Consider the following 22,949-nt stretch of genomic DNA (forward strand, 5'->3'; position numbering starts at 1 on the left):
AAGTTGGCTCTTGTGAATCGGCTACGATGTTGTTATAAAAAAAAGTATTGAAGTGTAAAAAAAATCTTAGAAATGTGTAATTTCCAGAATAAAAAGTACTTTAACAACTATCTATGAAACAAAAAACAATAAAACCTTAGTTTTACAATTCCAGCGACGGAATTTAACTTAATTTCAGTAGCTTCATAGTTTGGCAAAATTAGCTCCATACCTACAAGAGCAGCTGCAGGGAAGCGCTGGATGCAGGCCGCTACCAATCGATCAACGTGGAAAGCATTAGGGGAGGCCTATGTTCAGCAGTGGACGTCCTATGGCTGAAATGATGATGATGATGATGACCTACAAGAGCAACCCTTTGTCATTTGTATTTTTTAGTATGCGAAGATCATTTCTCAACTCTCAGGTAGTTCTTGTTGTTTTAGTAGCATTTTTATGTAAAAATGCATTGATAGACTGTTCATTTTTTTGTATCATGATTAATTGTGTAACTGAAACATAAAATAAATGTGCCTAATTAATATAAATTATAATATACGAATTATGCTGAAAGTTATGACGGTGATGGATGAGTGATTCGAGTTTACTTCAATTAAACATGATTATGTAAAGTTGGTGTTTTGGAACAAAAATTGTATGTTTTGCTATTAAATAAATAAAACGCAGATAGAGCATATTTACATTTATTATTATTCTATTCTTCTTATCATAATATCTTAACGCAACATATATTTCGGGAGGAGTGAACTTGTCAGTGAGGGCTCCCAACTCACATAGATCAAATTACATTACACAAATTATATGCTACACCTTACAATAAATAAATTAGAATAATCTTGGAAGTAAAACCAAAACTTAAAGTCTATTTTTCAGTAACTATAAGTTCAGTTTGTACAAGAAGTTAGCAATATCCGACCTCAAGAGTCCTTGCTATTTGCCTTCCATGCGCTCTACTAGAGTGAGATATTTAAGTTCCAGCTCTAAATTGGAAAATTGAAAATATAACATACAGCTTATCATTAATTTGGTTTACGACTTTCGTGTATTTGTTTTTAACATATTTAACACGAATCACTGAAAAAAAGCAACGCTCATACTCACCAAACGAATATGCATTATTTGACTCCATTATAAGCACAAGTTATAACGGCGGTTTAGACAATTTATTAAAAAGTAGAAAACTTAGTCATATCATTCTTCACAATAAATTTCAACTACACCATAAACTAATTGAATGTTGTCTTTCCACGTGTGTGACTTTTGCTCACTTCACTTGCAGTTAATTTTGCACTCTCATATCTCAATTTCATTATTACACAATACACATAATATAACACATATATCCCATTTGCGCAGCGGCGTAACATTATCATGCATATGGAAATTTCGGGGTTACAATCTTATAACAAATGGAAATAGTCAGTGACACTTAGGCGAATAGTGTTCGCTGTGAGCCACATTGGGTGTTACTTGAAAGATCCATATGCAAAAGGTATACCACCACTGAATAAATCACAGATTTCACGGACTCGGCTGCACCGTTATCTGTTGTGATATCACCGCGCGGCAAATACTAGGTACTTTAAGTTTCGCGCGACGATGTGGGAAATGCAACCTTAAAAGTATAAACTTAGGGTTGATGACGCGGGTCGTACGCTTACTGCGGCAGCAGAGGAACCTCTGGGTAGGTCTGCTCCTCGTCGGACGAATGGCCGCAAGCGTACGAGGGGCGGCCACTCTTGTCCCTCAGTCAGTACCTGCACCAATGTGACAAAGAAATAGTGTTAACTAAGAAAAAACAGAGCTCGTCCCGTACAGAACATAATATCGCGCCTTGAGGCTCGATTTTATAATCTTTATTCCTTCTTAAAAACTGTCTAGTTGTGCCATGGAATGGAACTACATATTACGAATAATGAGTTTCTTCCACCACTTCTAGTATGTTTAGAACATTGGGGCCTTCTTTCTTGAAAATCCTCTACTTTCATACAATAAGTCTAGCTCTTAACTGAGACAGACAGTGCCAGTCACTAGACCTAATAATAAAGAATTTGAAATCAATATTAGCAAGCTAGAGCATACTGAGTGAAAAATAATAATATCTGAAAATGACTCATTATGTAAAAATTTTAAAACATCAAATCGTGCAATTTTTCTACAAAAGGTACGATATAAAGTTGCATCTAATGACTGATACTATAAGCAGCTAAGGTTAGTTAGTTAGATATCAATGTAGAAGAATATGCTATATTGAGTGTAAATAATAATTTGTTATTGTTTACCTTCGATATGAGTCGTGAGTCTCCCGGTCCGATTCTGCATAGGGTGCCCAGTGCGCCGGCGCCGCTTCGCCCTCGTCGCGCTCTGTGTTGTTTGTGCCTACAACAAATACAAGATCTTTAACATACCTTTAAACGCATGTTGTTGTTCTCATAATAAGCGCCAAGTATTGTTCAAAATTAAATGAAGACATTTCATTTCATTGTTTTGATGGTGTGGTCACGTATCACGTATGACGGAGGAGAGAGTGGCGAAGCACATCTTCTACTCTGAACTTGAGGAGGGTAAGCGGAAACATAGCGGTCAACTCCTCAGGTACAAAGATGTACAGAAGCGGCATATGAAAAGATGTAGCATTGAGCTCTCTCAGTCGGAAGGTTTGGCAGCACGGCGTCCAGAATGGCAGGAGATTGTGAAGAGGCAAGTCCACGAGTTCGAGAAGCAGCGTACGACTGAACTCGACGCGAAGCGCGATGACTTGAAGGCCCGTCCATCTGCTGCCATTCACTATAACTATGTTGGCAGCGTGCTCAGATGCCCTTAATGTGCGAGGGGGCCGCGAAGATCGGCTACGTAAGCCATCCTCAATACAGCAAGAAGTCGGAGTGGTCGCCATGGCCGAAATAGGTCGGATGGATTTATCATCATCATCAACTAAATAGGATTTTATTTGGTGAGGGTGGGAGGGGTGGTAGTAAACTAGCCGTTTTGTAAACATCCGACATTGACGAAGACTCCGCATGGTGTGTCACAATGATTGACGGCCAAGAAGTGGTTTGATTTTATTATCAAAATCACATACTCTGTTTACAAGTAAGTATTATTATGCCAGCAAGATCGATAAGACTTGTTGAACTGCGACTGAAAGGGTTATTTGAAGGAAGCGAGGCTTCTTTCCATACAGACCTGATATCATGGCTATTAGACATATTTGTGTCAACATTATGTTATCAAATTTACGAATAATCCGTGGGCAGAAAGGCAGACTCGCAGTTAGAAGTGTTGGGACCATTATATGAGATCATATCTACCAAAGCGCGATGACACTTTGCAATTGCAGGAAATATTCAAATTCTCGAGAAGCTGCGATCTTATCGAATTCAATTGTGATAGACCTGAATTAAGATGACATACATCTTTTTTCGGGACTATTCCCACCTCTCGTTCCCACAACTGCAACTCCTGTGTAGCCAGGATCTACAGCTTGAACGTCAATAAAAACCCAACCAGTGAAGGTCAAGTTTGTCCCGGGGGAAAGTTAAACTGGGGGAAAGTCATTGGACTCGCAACGAAATTAATCATTTCCTCTGATAGGACATTGGTTCCCAAACTTATATGAGACGCGCCCCCTTTTTCAACCATACAAAAAATTCCAGTCAGATTATTTGTTGGTCGTATCGAGCAGTCTGGAAAGCATTTTCTCAGCGGTCGCAGGTTTATACTTAGTACACAGATGGCCCGCACCCCCCTATAAAGGTCTGCGCCTTGGCGCCCACTTTGGGAACCAATGATATAGGAGGAGTTCGAAGTTAAGGACTTACATCTGTCGACTGGTGTGATGGATAGGTGAGGATGTTCGGCCAGGGCGTCGGCATTGGGCTGCGGCGACGCGGGCGCGGCAGGCGAGCCGTCCCGGGACATTCGACGCCGGGACTTGGCTAAACAAGGAGAACATAGGGAGTAGGTTTCCATACTAACCTGTTAACGATGAAATGAAACAGCAAGAAAAAAAGCTCCCAACGAAGATATAGCTAACAAAAACAGGATGGAGGTGGATGAAGCAATCTGTAGGTGTAACAGCTGATGCACGTCGACAAATCACGAAATGACTTTATTGTGATGGCAGGAAATATTCAATTCGCTGAACGACCCCTTCTTGTTTCAAATGAGAATCAAATCATGAAAATCATTATGGTGACTGTGATGCAACAGGATGGCTTAAAGATACCAGGATTCAATATGCCGAAAAGTCCATGTAGGACAGTCAAATCATTAAAATCATGAAAGGTGACTGATTTAAATGACTTACATGATGGAGACACACGAAATGACTTGAAGATGGCAGGAAATATAAAATTTGCCAAAAAGCTGCGTCTTATCCAAGTAGGAGAATGAAAAAACCTTTAAGGATGACTGTGATGCAACTAGATTTAGATGACTTACATACGTCAACCGGTCTGATGGATAGGTACAAAATGGCTTAATTTTAGCAGGAAATATTCAATAAGCCTAGCTAAGTTTCTTCATATCCATGTATTTAAGACAGTCAATCCATGAAAATAATTACAGATGACTTTAACGCAACCATAAAGTTAATATATCTAGCGGAATTGAGCAACAAAGAACTGAGCGAGCAAGATTTCACTAGCAGCAAAAATGTGTTATAAAAAGTCGCCGTCACGTCATACAGAACCGTTTTTTGCAACTATGTATTTGACAGTCCATATGCACTTGGCATGCTGAAAATTTTAACTCTTGAGATATTTTCAGATTTTATGTGAGTGTAATGGTGGATGTTTATGAGAAGCAGTGCTTCAGAAACGTAGTGTCCGGTTCAGTGAATGATTTACGCCCGTATTCACAAACGTTACTATGAGATCTCACAGTGCGCGTGGTCGCACAGTGACACACGAACCAATCATAGAACTATTCAACGCTGTGTGTTCCATTTTCTGCTTCACAAGCAAGCACCGTTTGTGAACACGGACGTTATTGTACAAAACAGTGAAATAATCGTGACACTGACACACAAATGATATCCAGTGTCATCCAAAATCGGTTTCGATTGACAGCTCGTGGTTTTTATTTATTTATATATTGTTCACAAAGGGATACATAAAGATACACTTGCCAAAGTGCATTACAGTTAGTCGGCAATAGTTCTCGTCCTTATTCTAGGGCTCAGTTGCACCAACTTACTTCAACCGTTACCATAGCAGTAACTGGTGTTTTTTGTATGTTCTCTATTCCGCTAGGTATTTAACTTTATGGATGCAACTGGATTTTAAAACTTACCAACGGGCGTGATGGACAGATGCGGGTGATCAGGCAGCGAGTCGGCGGCGGGTTGCGGCGAGGCGGGCGCGGGCGGCGACGGGCTGTCCAGCGAGATGACCGCGCCGGACCCGCCGCCGCCGGACTCGGTCGGCGACCGGTAGCCGCTGGACGACACTGCTTCTGTAAGGTAAATTGTAAGTTAGGGAAGTAAGCAAATATGTTGATTGACACAACAGACATCCTACTTCCTACTAATTTTTTTTTTTTTTTTTTTTTTTGTCTTCGGCACTTTTTCGATTTTGGTTAAAGTACCTAATAATGTGCTCACAGTTTTTATTGAACTTCGAAAGTTCTGAGCTTCAAGGGCGTTTAGTTGCAGTCTGCTAATGGATACAGTCTGCTACCAAACGTGAAAAGAGAGAGAGATCCAGCAATACGTAGCTTACAAGCTATGTTTTGTTGATCCCCTTGAGTTGATGGACTATTTGAGTTAATGAGGGCTATGAACGTGACGATTGGTTGGGATTTTGTTATGATTTGTTGTGGTTTATAGGGGTCAATCCGTAAATTGTTGCATGTCATCTCGTATAAATGCGAAAATAACTCTGTCCGTCTTGCTTTTATACTTATTTGGCATAGAGATAGTTTGAGTCCCGGGAAAGGACATAGGATAGTTTTTATCCCGGTTTTTGAAACAGGGACGCGCGCGATAAAGTTTTTCTGTGACAGACAAAATTACAAGCGGGCGAAGCCGCGGGCGGAAAGCTAGTACGTAATAATATGTTAAATTATAAATAGATAGATTCAAGAACTGGTAGTGGTGACTAAAGCCTAATAATTTTCGTCTTTATTGTGTGTTGGAGTAACAGATAAGTGAAACCTACAAATTCAAGTCAAGTATCTTCTTGCAGACAGCACATAACTGAGTAAGCTCCTAAGACTGGCGAGGCACGGGAAGGGTGACATTTGACATAACAGACATGTAGAAAGTATACGTAGCAAAAAGACACCACTCTCACATCGCTTCAAACTACAGATTCTTACTCAATTAAAAGCGATACCTTTTGTAAAATATCTGCAATGGAGTGTTCAAATTGGTAATCAATCGACAGTTTGTACATGATTTGGGTACTCAGTTACTAACCTGAGTTAGAGAACGTCTCATCAGTCTTGATGGCAGTCTCGGGCACCGGCGGCGTGGCTTTAGGCGCCGGCACTTTCCTCTTGAGAGGCAGCTCGTCCTCCGAATCCGACGTGAGGTCCACCACGGCCTCCGTAGCTTTGGGCGCTCGGGTCTCACCGACAGCGGCGCGCTTGGCCCCGCCGCTGCTACCGCCTTCCACTGGTATCACGTCTGTGGGAGAAAATAAGGAAATAACGTCGGGGACTTATTGTTCGAAGTTCTTTTTGTAGTTTTAATTATTTTTACGTAGAAAATAATTACTAAGAAGGAGTACCTATTAGATCTAGCTTTAACATCAGCATTTAACTCAATGATGATACGGCTGCGACAGATGTACTTAGAGGTCAATAGCGGCTACATTTTGGTTGACATCAGTGCTTGCAGGGCTACACCGAAACGCTGTTTACGAAGTTTTCGATCTGTCTTTCATCGTCGCTCATCCTCTCACGCAAAGCGTGGCATCTCGCTTTCGCAGGGATGGCCACATTCGAAACTTCGGATAACGTTTTTCGGAAAAAACCCCGTTGTATCTTATTGGCAGCAACGCTACGGTGGCAATCAGTGCTTGTATAGTTCTTGCAACCCACGATGGCGAGTGAGCTTCACTTGTGTGTGTACGTGTACGTACATGCACATAACGATAGTGTAATGTTATGTAATGTCTATCAAAACTTTTGACCAACGAATAGTAGCGAGCCACCACACATGTAAAACTCACTCGGCTTCGTGGTAACTCACCCAGGTCGTCGGCGATGAGCGTGACGGGCTCAGACAGCGCCCATCTGCATACAGCTGACTCCGTCACACTAGCTACCAACCTTGACCTTCACTGGTTGGGTCAAGCTGTAGATCCTGGCTCAGGAGTTGCAGCGGTGGGAGTAGTCCCGTTAGCTATCAGCCCAGCAGTGGGCAACTCACCCAGGTCGTCGGCAATAAGCGTGACGAGCTCGGACGGATCCCAGCTTCCATCCGCGTGCAGTTGACTCTCGTGACACTAGCTGCCAGCCCATGCCACTTCTGATTAATTTCGTTGCGGGTCCAATGACAGTTTAACTTTCCCCCGGGACAAACTTGACCTTCATTGGCTGGGTTTTTATGGCGGTCAAGCTGTAGATCCTGGCTACACAGGAGTTGCAGTGGTGGGAACGAGAGGTTAGAATAGTCACGTTAGCTACCAGTCCAGCTATGGGCAACTCACCCAGGTCATAGGCGAAGAGTTGACGGGCTCGGGCGCATCCCAGCTCCCATCCGCGTGCTGTTGACTCTCGTGACACTAGCTGCCAGCCCAGCAGTGGGCAACTCACCCAGGTCGTCGGCGATAAGCGTGACGGGCTCGGGCGCATCTCAGCTCCCGTCCGAGTGCAGTTGGCTCTCGTGACACTAGCTGCCAGCCCAGCAGTGGGCCACTCACCCAGGTCGTCGGCAATAAGCGTGACGGGCTCGGGCGCATCCCAGCTCCCATCCGCGTGCTGTTGACTCTCGTGACACTAGCTGCCAGCCCAGCAGTGGGCAACTCACCCAGGTCGTCGGCGATAAGCGTGACGGGCTCGGGCGCATCTCAGCTCCCGTCCGAGTGCAGTTGGCTCTCGTGGCACTAGCTGCCAGCCCAGCAGTGGGCCACTCACCCAGGTCGTCGGCAATAAGCGTGACGGGCTCGGGCGCATCCCAGCTCCCATCCACGTACAGCTGACTCGTCACACTAACTACCAAACTTGACCTTCATGGGTTGGGTTTTTTTATTGTCGGTCAAGCTGTAGATCAAACTACACAGGAGTTGCAGCGGTGGGTACTAGTCCCGTTAGCTACCAGCCCAGCAGTGGGCAACTCACCCAGGTCGTCGGCAATAAGCGTGACGGGCTCGGACGTGGACTGCAGCGGCGCGGGCGCGCGGGCGGGCGGCGCGTGCGCGGACCAGCTGCCGTCCGCGTGCAGCTGATTCTCGTGACACTAGCTGCCAGCCCAGCAGTGGGCAACTCACCCAGGTCGTCGGCGATGAGCGTGACACTAGCTGCCAGCCCATGCCGCTTCTGATTAATTTCGTTGCGGGTCCAATGACAGTTTAACTTTCCCCCGGGACAAACTTGACCTTCATTGGTTGGGTTTTTATGGCGGTCAAGCTGTAGAACCTGGCTACACAGGAGTTGCAGTGGTGGGAACGAGAGGTGGGAATAGTCTCGTAGTTGCAAGCCCAGCAGTGGGCCACTCACCCAGGTCGTCGGCGATGAGCGTGACGAGTTCGGGCGCATTTCTCCTTCCATCCGCGTGCAGCTGACTCTCGTGACACTAGCTACAGTCCAGCAGTGGGCAACTCACCCAGGTCGTCGGCGATGAGCGTGACGGCAAGCGGACTCGTCACACTAGCTACCAAACTTGACCTTCATTGGTTGGGTCAAGCTGTAGATCCTGGCTCAGGAGTTACAGCGGTGGGAATAGTCCCGTTAGCTAACAGCCCAGCAGTGGGCAACTCACCCAGGTCGTCGGCAATAAGCGTGACGGGCTCGGGCGTGGGCTGTAGAGGCGCGGGCGCGCGTGCGGGCGGCGCGTGCGCGGACCAGCTGCCGTCCGCGTGCAGTTGGATCTCGTTGCACTCGCTCGCCAGCCGCGACGACGTCAGAACCTCTTGGAAGTACCTGCGGGATTTGTGTTATACTTAAAGATAGGAAGTCAATGAGGGCTATCGTTTTTATACTTAACAGTTGGCACCCCTGGCAATTGACAGGACCTTACTCTACAGTGGCGCCATCTTGATGAGTGCAAATGCGATAGTCCTCCTACCACTTTAGCGCTCACCAGTTGGTGCCACTGTCTTCGCTACTAGCAAGTGACAGGACCTTACTCTACAGTGGCGCTAACTGGTGAGCGCTAAAACGATAGCCCTCATTGAAAGAACTAGAATAAGGATTACTAAGCCCAAGTGGCAAACAAAGGGCTGCATGTCATCGTGATTATTTGTATACTTATTAGAGGCATCTTACATACAGTGTGGCCTTGCATAATTACAATTTTTGTTATAAAAAAATATGAACTGATATACTTTCTATGAACTCCATGTCATCCCTTCCGGGGTTGTAGTTTATGCAGGGCCAGTACACAGCAATATCCTTTTGGCAAATTATTTTTTCAAAACCGGTGTCCTTTGGGGAGTATTATTTTAGAATTTTCGCGTTTTGAAAGTGTACAGCAGGAGACATTCCAGTAACATAGAACGCCGACATACGGATGACGTTTACTGACAAGTATGAGTTCAGGGACATCGACAGAGAACTCCTTAGCTACTACTTACCCCTACCAACTTATTTGTTCACATTATAAAAGAAGTGGCAACTCGAAAGAGTATTTTAACAGTATAAAGTAGTCATAACAAAGGCAGCGGTATCCTAAACTACCTAGACAACAACAGGCAGTGTGACCAGTACTTTTATAGGATATACATAACTAGCGGCCGCCCGCGACTTCGTACGCGTTTTTCCCGCTAATTCCCGTTCCCGTGGGAATTTCGGGAATTCCTTTCTTAGTGCACCTCTACGGTACCTAAGCTACGTCCCTTCCAAATTTCAAGTGCCTACGTTTAGCCGTTTAGGCTGTGCGTTGATCTGTCAGTCAGTCAGTTTCTCCTTTTATATATTTAGATATCTAAATAAATCAGCCACTTACCCATCAACCACCAGCGAGTCATACGGCGCAGGCCTATCGCAAACGGGGCAAAGCCACGTCGGCTTTCGCTCATTCATCTGCAGGAACAGCGACGCGTCGAAGCACTGAAGATGAGGACAGTTAGCCGGCCGGCAAGGACAGGCCATCCGCATCTTGCCTAGCGGACACATCAGCGATACGCGGAGCGAGGTGGTGGCTATCTCGCTGTCGTAGTCCTCCGATAGCTTCTCTTTGACTGGAAGGAGATTGGTAATGTCATCAGTAATCTATATCTATAAAAAAAAGCGAAAGGTCACTGACTCACTCATCACGAAATCTCAGAAGCTACAAGTGCTGGAAGTCTCAGCATGGGGTTTCTTTTTAGAACATGCTCAATAAGAACAGATTTTACGAAAGTCCACTAAGGGGGTAAAATGGGATACAAGCGTACGAAGTCGCGGGCGGCCGCTAGTACGTATTAAAATCAGGCTCGATTATAGTTGTGGCTGTGTAATGATGGTCAGAGGTTTATTTGCAATTTTGCGTCGCAAGCGTACCGTTAGGTTTATTCCACTTAGTTCACCTGGGTGATATCACCTGAATAAACAAAGTAGATTTTTTATTGTCCTCATTTCACACCGGTACCATTTCACCCAGGTGAACATCTTCTGTGTGACGTCATCATACATATTTGTACTCACTCAGCGAGCGCGTGTAGTCCGGGTTCTTGGTGCCTTTGTTCTTGAGCCTCTGCAGCAGCTCAGCTGACGTCAGCTTGCGCACCATGAACACGCTGACGACATACGCCCGCGTGAAGTCCGCCGCCCACGTCACGTGGTGTGAGCCGTGACGTCATCATACACATTTGTACTCACTCAGCGAGCGCGTGTAGTCCGGGTTCTTGGTGCCTTTGTTCTTGAGTCTCTGCAGCAGCTCAGCTGACGTCAGCTTGCGCACCATGAACACGCTGACCACATACGCGCGTGTGAAGTCCGCCGCCCACGTCACGTGGATGGTGTGAGCTGTGACGTCATCAGGCACAGGTGTACTCACTCAGCGAGCGCGTGTAGTCCGGGTTCTTGGTGCCTTTGTTCTTGAGCCTCTGCAGCAGCTCAGCTGACGTCAGCTGCGCACGTCACGTGGATGGTATGAGCTGTGACGTCATGAGGCACAGGTGTACTCACTCAGCGAGCGCGTGTAGTCCGGGTTCTTGGTGCCTTTGTTCTTGAGCCTCTGCAGCAGCTCAGCTGACGTCAGCTTGCGCACCATGAACACGCTGACCACATACGCGCGTGTGAAGTCCGCCGCCCACGTCACGTGGATGGTGTGAGCTGTGACGTCATCAGGCACAGGTGTACTTACTCAGCGAGCGCGTGTAGTCCGGGTTCTTGGTGCCTTTGTTCTTGAGCCTCTGCAGCAGCTCAGCTGACGTCAGCTTGCGCATCATGAACACGCTAACCACGTACGCCCGCGTGAAGTCCGCCGCCCACGTCACGTGGTGTGAGCTGTGACGTCATCATACACATTTGTACTCACTCAGCGAGCGCGTGTAGTCCGGGTTCTTGGTGCCTTTGTTCTTGAGCCTCTGCAGCAGCTCAGCGGACGTCAGCTGCCCACGTCACGTGGATGGTGTGAGCTGTGACGTCATCAGGCACAGGTGTACTCACTCAGCGAGCGCGTGTAGTCCGGGTTCTTGGTGCCTTTGTTCTTGAGCCTCTGCAGCAGCTCAGCTGACGTCAGCTTGCGCACGTCACTTGAATGGTGTGAGCTGTGACGTCATCAGGCACAGGTGTACTCACTCAGCGAGCGCGTGTAGTCCGGGTTCTTGGTGCCTTTGTTCTTGAGCCTCTGCAGCAGCTCAGCTGACGTCAGCTGCGCACGTCACGTGGATGGTATGAGCTGTGACGTCATCAGGCACAGGTGTACTCACTCAGCGAGCGCGTGTAGTCCGGGTTCTTGGTGCCTTTGTTCTTGAGCCTCTGCAGCAGCTCAGCTGACGTCAGCTTGCGCACCATGAACACGCTGACGACATACGCCCGTGTGAAGTCCGCCGCCCACGTCACGTGGATGGTGTTGGCGACTGTAGGTGACAGTTTGACAAGCGACGAGATGTTGACAGGCCGCGGTGGCCGCTTCGGCTCTGGCGTCGGTTTGTTAGTTGGTATCGGATTCTGGGGACAATTTGAAACGCTTATGAATTTCACAGAGTAGGTTCGTAAATAAAAATTATAAGTAATTTCGCGACTTTAGGAGGATGGAACTAGAATATCAAGTAGCGACATTTTGATTTGAATATCACTCGAATTAATTAACTATCTTTGTGCAAAGAGAAAAATAATCGTATTTGAAAGATACTTACTGGCAGTGGACACATTTTGTTGTTTACTTTAACATTAACACTAGGTGGGAAGTAATCTTCTTGCTCGCATGATGTCTCCAATAGACAAAATCTCAGTTGCGCCTGAAACAAAACATTTCTTTAAATATACTGCATAGAGAAACAACATTGAATTTCATAGTAAAATTACAATAATTGTGTTCGTTTCAGCCGAAAGCTGTCCACTGCTGGACAAAGGCCTCTCCCAAGGATTTCATTAAAGACCGGTCCTGCGCCGCTCGCATCCAGGCACCTCCCGCGACCTTCACCAGAATTTATTATCTTCTATATATATGTTACGGCTAAAGATAGGTGTGAACATAAACTTAAGATTAGCCGGCTAAACTTAAGTTTATCTTCGACGAGGTGTTAATGTTAGTTTCTTCTATCTTTAGCCGGCTAAACTTAAGTGTAACCGCAGGCCCTTGGCTAAAATTGTAGAAGGAAACAATGTAATAATGTTTACTATTTTGAACGCCCACCATGGCCCCTATCAATGTTAATGGTATGCAAAACATCAAACAGATCTGAATTTTTCACATATTACAAGATACTATTGCCTTGTCCTGCCACTGGTGCTATTAGCTTTTCTATGCCGCCAATAGTGCAAATATCAAATCTTTTTAATCGTCGATACTGCAATGTTGAACGCTTAGCGGCGAGTTTTGCTGACCTGACTTCTTAAATTACATCATCGTACTGTTCGTCACTCAAATAAAAACTATTGTCAGTTCGTTTTGATGTTAGTAACTCATGAAACTTACTATCAGACTTCGTTTTAAGCGTTTCGAGATTGTGCAACGCCCCCTCAAGCCCTCCGCCGGCCTGGCGCGCCCATCGAATACATTTTTAGCCGTTTCGTTTTGGCTAATGTGCACATTAGCCGGCTAAAGATGGAATATCGCGACGCAAACTAACATGTTATCGAACTTTAGCTGCTTCTCGAAGATAAACTTAAGTTTAGCCGGCTAATCTTAAGTTTATGTTCACACCTATCTTTAGCCGTAACATATATAAAAGAAAGTCGTGTTAGTTACTCCACTTATAACTCAAGAACGGCTGAACCGATTTAGCTGAAAATTGTCAGGGAGGTAGTTTAGAGCCAGGAGAAGGACATAGGATACTTTTTATCCCGTTATTTATTGCCATTAAGGCGGAACAAAGTTCGCCGGGTCAGCTAGTATATATACATATAAAAGAAAGTCGTGTTAGTTACACCACTTATAACTCAAGAACGGCTGAACCGATTTAGCTGAAAATTGTCAGGGAGGTAGTTTAGAGCCAGGAGAAGGACATAGGATACTTTTTATCCCGTTCGAAATAAAAAAAAAGTCTGCTTATTTATTGCCATTAAGGCGGAACAAAGTTCGCCGGGTCAGCTAGTTTTAGATAAATACAAACATAAAACCCAGCTGTAAAATTGTGTCATGTTTGCATAAATAAATAAATAATTGTCGATTCAGAAATGTTAAGTGCCTTAGGGCCTTGCCACACTGGCGGATTGCAAGCGGAGCGGCGGGAACGCCGCGGTCGCCAAAATACTTGCAAAATGCCGCGGCGTACCGCGCCGCGCCGCTGCTCCGCCCAGAAAACGCTTGTAATCCGCCAGTGTGACAAGGCCTTTAAACCTTTACCTGGTAGTGGCAGAATTGTTGCCACCATATTTTGAACCTTATTGAGAAAACATAAGGTACAAAACTAATGAAAAATATTTTTCTCTATACCAGTTAAAGGGTTTAAGGTTGATCAGAATGGAGTCGGTTTCATACATTAGTGTGCAACATGTCAGTCATCAGGGCACGACATAACATATCAGACAAATATAAATCCACCATAACTTGCTCACCTGTATGACAAAGTCTAGCTTATTGCTGGGTCCGACCAGGTCCTTCCCCGATGCGATCTCGGTGGCCTGCTGCGGCGTCAGGTGGAAGATGTACGTGCCCTCCTGCAGCCGGCCCGCCTGCATCGGCATCATGGTGGAAGGCTTCATCAGCTCCGCCATCACGTCGTAGAACGGCAGCCTGGGAGGAATTATTAGCTATTAGCACCCAGGTTATTTAGTCTACACTGCAGGAAAAAGACAAAGGCCTCCCCCAAGGATTTCCACAAAGACCCGCAATCTTTACCAGTTCGTCCACCTAGTGGGATGCCTGCCCACACTACGTCTTCCGGCACGTGGTCACCACTCGAGAACTTTTTTGCCCCAGCGGACATCAGCTCTAAGAGCTTTGTGCCCCGCCTACTGCCACTTGATTTTAGCGATTCTGCGGGCTATGTCGGTCACTTTAGTTCTCCTGCAGATCTCCTCATTTCTGATTCGATCACGCAGGGAAACTCCGAGCATAGCACGCTCCATGGCTATTTGGGTGACCTTGAGCCTTCTTATGAGGCCCATTGCCCATAGTCTCGCTAATTTACTAGAGGCTAATAGAGGATTTGGCTTACAATCCTCACACTGGCCAAACAGGTTGGGGGAGGCTTAATGTTCGTGTTCGCTGGGAGGGTTTGGAAATGCAAAGAACAGCTTTTGGGCCAAGGGGAGCGGGACGTTGGAGCATATTATTTTTGTTGGCCAGCACTTTCAGGAATGCCCCAATGCGGTTAAATAAGAAACTTACTTTTTGAACTTGACGTCGGGGTGTACAGGGAAAGGCGGCATTTGCGTGGAGGGCGACAGCGAAGGCATCGAGGTCAGCGCCGCGCTGCCCGCGCCGTGCCCGTAGTGGTACATGCCGCCCGCATACATCGGGTTCTGCCGCGCCTGCGGGTGTACTTACTAGCCTACTTGCAGAAATAAATGACTTTTAAGGACTTACTTTTTGAACTTGAAGTCCGGGTGTACAAGGAAAGGCGGCATTTGCGAGGAGTTCGAGAGCGAAGTCATCGAGGTCAGTGCCCGTAGTGGTACATGCCGCCCGCGTACATCGGGTTCTGCCGCTCCTACTGGTGTACTTAAAAGCCTACTTGCAATTCAAATAAATGAATTAAGACTTACTTTTTGAACTTAACGTCGGGGTGTACAGGGAAAGGCGGCATTTGCGTGGAGGGCGAGAGCGAAGGCATCGACGTCAGCGCCGCGCTGCCCGCGCCGTGCCCGTAGTGGTACATGCCGCCCGCGTACATCGGGTTCTGCCGCGCCTGCGGGTGTACTTCTGTCTCATTTTACCCGGCGAGTGCAGTAGTGTTGCCGCGTTATCGATAGTCCATTACCAGAGCCATTAATCGATTATCAATTTTTATTATGGATTATATTTTCGTAAAAGTGAAATTGTTATGCTTAAACAATAGTACCTATGTATTGGTAACAAGACAATTTTCTATTTTATTTTATTTGGGATAACAAACAGATTTAACAAAATGTCTCACAATAATACAGTACAATTAACAACAATCTTAAATAACTGTACAATTTATCGATAATATTATCGTATTATGTACTGAGATTCTGAGATCGTAATTTCCCCGAGAGGCATGTAATTAGTAAGATTTTTGACGTTATAGACTGATAATCGACTATTCGGCAACACTAGTGCAAGCCCAGCCCCAAAAACTTTCAAGTTAAGGTGTGTATTACAAAACAAAGCTCAAAACTAGATTCAGTCTGACATATTCTGTTCAGAAAAGCTTGGTTCTGTAGAACGCACCTGAATAGTATACTAAACAACTTGTTCCAAACAAAAATTGTTACATTCGTTTCTATCAAAGTCATCTTTAATCAGTTGATTGTCAGCGAGCGACAAAAGCAGAAGCCAGCTCTTTAAACGATTTTTATTCTGAACAGCTTGTCTTGTAGCATACTACTTATTTAGAAGTCTTTTCCCAGCCATGAAAGTCATGATTGATGATAGAAAACTAAGGAATATACTTTGCAAAACGGTTGTGAATTTAAGTTTGCCCCAGGAAATAACATGCTGTTTTTCCTGGGTGTTGGGAAAATTTATTTATTCTATTATATTCCTCCATTTGCTTCTGACAAATTGTGGCGCACTTCTGCATTGGGAACCAAATAACCAATGGCTCATGGCTCTATGCACCTCGTCTCGTTTTGCAAAGTATATACCCTATCGGTCGCACACACAACACATAATTAATGTTTAGTTATCACAACAATTAATATTTAAGAGACCTGATTAGAATGGTAGAAAACAAGCAAGATAATTTATCATTCATTTATCATCAATCAATATCTTTGTCATTGTATAATAAATAACAAAAAAAGTTACTTTAGTTCTAAAACAGGTCTTCCTTCAACAAATTTAGAACATGCTATAAATTGCACAAAATCAACTGATAAATTACAAATAAATAAATAGAAATCTTACTAAAGAAAGGCATGCTTCCAGGACTTCATCTAGTTCTGATGCCTCTTTCGTTTGCTTGTAACATAATTTTAAAATTAGTCCAATCAAAAATCACAGTTTAAAAATGATCACACACAATGAGGGATGAATAAAAATGGATGTAACATTTTGCACAATACATGAAGCCTCTGTAAAAATTATATTCGTGCATGAATTTATTTAAGTAAATAAAAGTTAATGCCAGTGATTACGGTTTCTTAGTTCCAAAGCTAAGGTTAGCTGTAGGTACCTAGTGAATGTACCCTTTCAGTCGTATGTGTAATGATGGACAAGGGGTTTCTATTCAACCTCGCTTAGTAGAAAAGGGGCACACGAAAATCATAATCGTATAAAAAAAAAACAGGATAACTCTTCAAATAACAATTGAAACTTATGAGCTACATACGGTTACAAATATGAAAACAGTAGAGAGGCTTCACAGTAACAGCAAAAACAAATGAGGACTGTCACAAATAGGGTTGCCAGGTGTTTGGCTTTTTACGGTATTCGGCCGGTCTGGCCAAATATTGTCTTGTCCGGCCTGAGCCACAGAATAATATCAAGCGCACGCATCTGGATGTTGAGCAACCGATTATGATAGTACTCACTCGTGAGTACACTTATTGCACCCCTTCCCCCCTGTGACATGTCCGGCTTTTAGGGCCCTCGCCCACGGCGACTTATTGTAGCGATATAGTCGCGCTACTGTAACGCGTTGGCATCACTTCTGTAGTGCGTTGCAAATGCGAATAACGCGCGTCAGTAGCGATGCATCGTTACAAAGTCGCCGTGGGCGAGGGTCATTAGGGTTAAATGTCCGGCCAAATGAAGCACAGAGTCCGGCTTTTGTTTGGACCTGGCAACCCTAGTCAAGCGTTGCCGCGGCTTTGTCCCTCATTGCGACTTACAGTGACTGGCATGGCTTGAGCTCGCGAGTCCTGCGGGTTGTACCCCGTGACGGCCGGGTGCTGGTACATGTTACGGGAGCCAGGTAGCGCGGGGGCCAGGGGGTCCTTCCCCTGGGACCCCCCGCTGTGCCCTGTCCCGCCGCTGGGCAGGGCTTGATTGTTCCTGTTGAGAGAATGAAATTAAACATCTTGGTAGAGCAATTGTTGAACTTGAAGACGAGTTACGCTACGATCGCGCGGAGAGCGACATAATTATGTTGCAGTAGCAACCCCAAACTAGTTTTGCTAAAAAAATTATAACTAGTTTTATTAAGTTACTTATAATAATACCTAATAGGGTTGAGGTACTGGTGCCTCCACTGTTATAACAAGCGGGAGTCCATAGATGGTGGTTGTATGGTTTGCAACTTTGCAGAATCAAGCAGGCATGCTGTACTAAAATCGGTATTCCGTGGTAAATTTCCACGATTATTCCACTGCTGAGGGAGGAAAAACGCGCTGCAAGAACCAACTACGTAATGCTCTAACCAATGTGCGTAATAAAATGACGACTTTCCACACGGTCGTGCGTAACTTTGGAATCGGTACAGTTAAATACTAAGAACGAATGCGGCGGTGATACGACCTTCTCGTCTTGATAATAAATCGAAACTGAAGTAGTCAAACTTATGAGACTTTTATTAGTTCTAAAGAAAACTAATGGTATCAAAGTATCAAGATCATATCGCCACCTATATTAGCCACTTTAGGCCTAAAACTCAAATAGTGAACCACATTCACCATGTTTTTGGGCCTTTGCTGTTTTGATATGAGTAAAACCTCTGTCATTTAAGTACATAATTTTATATTTGTACAGTAAATAAATGATTACTTTCGCATGGACTACCTGACATATAAATTTTAATAGATATTAAAGATTCTGATAGTTAAATTTTTGCGAGAATAATAAATAAAAAATATTGGGCACAATCCAACCAATGCAACATTTGTACATCATGCAACAAAATACTTTATAGACAGAGGCTTGAGAAAGAGATCCTATACAAAAAGCATAGTTCTAATTTGATCCTATCAGCAGACTCCTTATACAAACCAAATATTAATACTTGTTCCGATGAAGTTTAATACTAATTTAAAATTAAACGCTTACACTTAGTAGCTGATACCCAACACCAGAAGCCCTCAAGGGTCATGCATCAACACTGTGCTCAGAACTCCTGCATTATAGGTCCAATGTAGAGCAGACATTGGAACGTTAATGTCGGACTGATGGAGTCATGCTGACAACTAGAGGCGAGGCAAACGCGAGAACAACTGACACTTGCCTATTATTCCCGCTCTTTTGGGAGCGGTGTCCGTTCTCAGTTGTTTTGAGCCGCGTTCTAAGTTCAGAAGTGGTTCCATTTTCGGAGGGCGCACTCGGGACCGCACTCCCTACCCTCGCTGAAGATCGTGTTTTAACCATTGTTGACGTGCGACCATCTCATGTCAACTGAAATTCACGAGTCCGAAAACGGACAAACTATCATAAATCAACTATACAAACTGTACAGCCGTTCTGGAAAATTTCTTCGACGTTGTAAAACTTTCAGCACCACATCTCTCCTTATTTCTCTTACACCATAAACTGGAATTAAAGGGAAAGGGGCCCGAAAAACATCTGCAATTGAATAATTACCCATTTTAGTCGTCAATGGTTAAAACATGTCTTACAGCTTTATTTAACGTCTGAACAAACCACTATTATCCTCAAATGTTGATAGTTTTGGAACAATGTTGGCGGTCCCATTGCTAATGGTCATTATTAAATTATTCCACTGCAGCTGTGAAGTGGCAGGGCTATGGAGAGAAAGTACATGAACAGGCTCAATCACCAATAACAAAAACCGTTGGGAAGACAGGAGCTGATTGTAAGAGAAATAAGACGACTGTCCTGTCAATGAAATTTTCCAGAATACTCTTTATTACATTTACAAGGTCTAGTCTAGAGTAACTTGTACATAAGATACAAAGGGACAACCATAAATGCGGACCACTAAATATTGTATTTGGTGACAAATTGAGAATGAACATCACTAGCAAACCTAGCTTAAATGGAATTGATGAATACTACAGTATCCCCTGCCATATTGGCAAACTGTGTTGTAGCATGTTTATGCTATTTAGATTCTGTTATATTATTTAGATGTAGTCAGAGTGCTTTTTTGTCTTCTAAGAGTCAGTACGAACATCACAATAATATTAATACACAGTTAAACAAAATTGTTGTCTTATAATTTTGGATTTTTTAAACAACAGAGCAGATAAAGATATGGAGACATGTAAAGAGCCCTTTATGGGCTACCTTTTTTAAATTTATTTTAACTTTCATAAATGCCAAACGTTGTTAATGAATAAATGACATTGCAGATAATTTTATTCAAAACCTTTTACTTAGAACTACTTCCTTCAATAAATATCTATAATATTATTTTATACAGTCAGCATTTCAAGGATAATAATATTTACTCTACATTTTAGTATTTACTTTGGAGTATTGTAAAAATTTAATAAGATAACAATACTACTTACTTACTTTCTAGATCTAGAGCTATCAGGCACAGTAAATATGCACAAAATTAAAGATTTCCTGTTTTTATTTGTCAATAAAATGCAAATAAATAAGAATCTATGAACTAAACTAATGAGATGTTTTCTACATAACAACACAATCTGCAAACTAGTACGTAGTTTGCAGATTGTGTTGTTATACATACCTACTACATAAAAAGCACACCTCTTATTTGCCCTCTAATTAAAAAAATCAATAGTTAGATAGACTTACTGATTAAGGTTGTTACAAATAAAAACAGTTTCATAGGTTATTACAGGTGGTATTTTGTAAATTACTAGATATTAGATTTTAGGAGTAAAATTTAGTGTCCTGGGATCTTTTTTTAACTTCTAAAATGAAAAAAGCACGTTCAACCGCCAGGGGTTGTTTTAGGCAGTCATTCTTCAAAAGCCCGGGAAATATATAACAAATCAGATAAACAATCTAGATACATAAAAAGTAAGTGTATGCGGCTTTCGCTATACTTATTCAATGAGTAAACAAGCAAAAACTATTAAATTTATAGGAAACGTATACAAATTCTAAACAATATGGATGTCAGCATTTAGCAGTAAACTCACCATGATATAGCGTTACCGTAATCGTAATATCTGCTCATATTATAAACAAGTTTTGAAAATTACACTGACATTTAGTAACATTTAAAAAAACTATTTAAGAACGTCTTTCTCAAAACGCCATAATTCTTGACGCTTGAAACATTAGGTCGGCCGCCACATTGGATCATAGACTAAACTTTTTTTTCATGTTCATCAGCTTTACTTCTGTAAAGCACGTGAAATCATACGCAGGCAAGCAAAACTTTTATTCAAAAATACTTGTTTTTAATGAAATATTTTGACTTTTCTTAGTAATTGAGCGATAATAAGAGTGATAACTGAAATACATAATCGTTCAATCATGCGAATATTTTACCCGTGTTTATTAGAACACCAATCAAAATTCCAGCTCTTACAGGTGTAAAGCTGATATACATGATATAATCATAGACAAATAAATTGGATGACGTCATTTCCACTTCCTAATTTGATGTGTTGTACCAAAATAATAATTCGGATAGTTACTTTAAAGTTCCTATCCTCTTTAGGGTAATTATTTTCACAATAATTAAACTTACAAAGCACGTTCAAACTTTTCTCATACTCTAATAGGTGTAGTTCTACTAACACGGACGTAGCTATAGCATTGACAAGGGGGGCGGAGTCTTTCATTGTAAAAAACAGATTTGACCTACACGTAACCAAGCAAAGTAAATGAAATCAAGAAAATACTTATTACGCGTTACTTCGTACGCGTGAAAACCCATTTTCGTAACATTTTTCATTTTTGCTCTGCACCTATTACTCGTAGCGTGATGGTATTATAGCCTATCTATAGCCTTCCTCGATAAATGGGCTATCTAACACTGAAAGAATTTTTCAAATAGGAGTGGTAGTTCCTGAGATTAGCGCGTTCAAGTAAAGAAACAAACAAACTCTTCAGCTTTATAATATTAGTATAGATTTTAAATTAACATCCAATTACTTCGGCAGTATTTTTGTTGAATAATACAGCCAACCCAACGAGACCCTACGAAGTCACCAGGCACCTCCAGGCACGGATTTTTTATTAATACTATTTTTTAAGAAATAACGGTGAAACGTACCCTTATATTTCAAAAAGTTTTACCAACCTATTTTTACTGTGTATCCAAACGCAATTCGTCCAAAACTTAATGTTGTTTTTAAATACAAATTATTTTTGTTATTTTACATTATATTACAATTTGAGTAATTTAAAAATGATAGATAACTATTTATTATTTTATTTATTAATTGTCATTTTGTCATTGATCACGGCGAGATGGATAATCTCATTGGAATAATCTAGTTTCTGAACGAATCTTTAGTGAAGCTTCCCGGAAACGGATACATTTCGGACGTACTTACAAAATATCCGTTTCCTAGTTCTAAAAGTTGTGCCTCGAATAGATAAACTTTATCGATTGAGTTAAGGGGAATTTTCATACAATGCCACGCCTTTCATACAATAAAATTATTATGTAAGCGTCGACCAGTGCCGTAACTAGCCTTTTATGCGCCCGGTGCGAGCTTTCAAAACTGCGCCCTTGAAAAATGCTCTAACCAGTCTCTGACAATAAAGTGGACAAATGTGCATAAAAAAATGAAACTTTTTTGAATAAAAAGTAACCTTCTACGGGGGGGGGGGGGGGGGGGGGGGGTGAGCGATTGTGTAAGGTTGTTCATGGATGGAAAATGAATGCAATTGATCATCAATCATTTACCTAAATTCGAAATTTTGACCATTCCATGAAGACCGAAAAGTGACCGGTCGTATAAAAACATTTCATGGATTTGCGTTTCACTATCGAAAAACATTGGCTAAAACTCATTTTTTATAACACATACTAAATCAAATTCATGTTTAAATGCAGTTTATGACATAATTTTTAAATTGTCACTATTAATATTATTTACTGAATAACCTGTAAAAGTTAATTCTACAATTTCTGAAAAATCACCTAAAAGTGACCTTTTCATTATAGTGTAACCTAAAAGTAACCAATGCAGTTCAAAAGTAACCTAAAAGGTTACAAAAGTAACCTTCTGGCAACACT

At 42.8% G+C, this 22,949-nt stretch overlaps 1 protein-coding gene across 1 annotated transcript; it reads right to left on the minus strand.

Moving 5' to 3' along the window:
* Positions 1-666: 666 nt before the first annotated feature.
* LOC135080253 (E3 SUMO-protein ligase PIAS2) lies at positions 667-21,069 on the minus strand. Its single transcript, XM_063974938.1, has 16 exons — positions 20,893-21,069; positions 19,044-19,210; positions 17,719-17,881; positions 16,793-16,846; positions 15,466-15,608; positions 14,314-14,491; positions 12,450-12,551; positions 12,021-12,261; positions 10,112-10,346; positions 8,927-9,087; positions 7,196-7,267; positions 6,419-6,628; positions 5,293-5,454; positions 3,819-3,935; positions 2,280-2,376; positions 667-1,754 (listed from the first exon to the last, which is right to left on the minus strand). Exons 2-16 carry the CDS (start codon positions 19,181-19,183, stop codon positions 1,748-1,750), a joined length of 2,082 nt encoding a protein of 693 aa, XP_063831008.1. The 5' UTR covers positions 19,184-19,210; positions 20,893-21,069; the 3' UTR covers positions 667-1,747.
* Positions 21,070-22,949: the final 1,880 nt, after the last annotated feature.

This window comes from Ostrinia nubilalis, chromosome 17 (genome assembly GCF_963855985.1).
Source record: "Ostrinia nubilalis chromosome 17, ilOstNubi1.1, whole genome shotgun sequence".
Classification (NCBI taxonomy): Eukaryota; Metazoa; Arthropoda; class Insecta; order Lepidoptera; family Crambidae; genus Ostrinia; species Ostrinia nubilalis.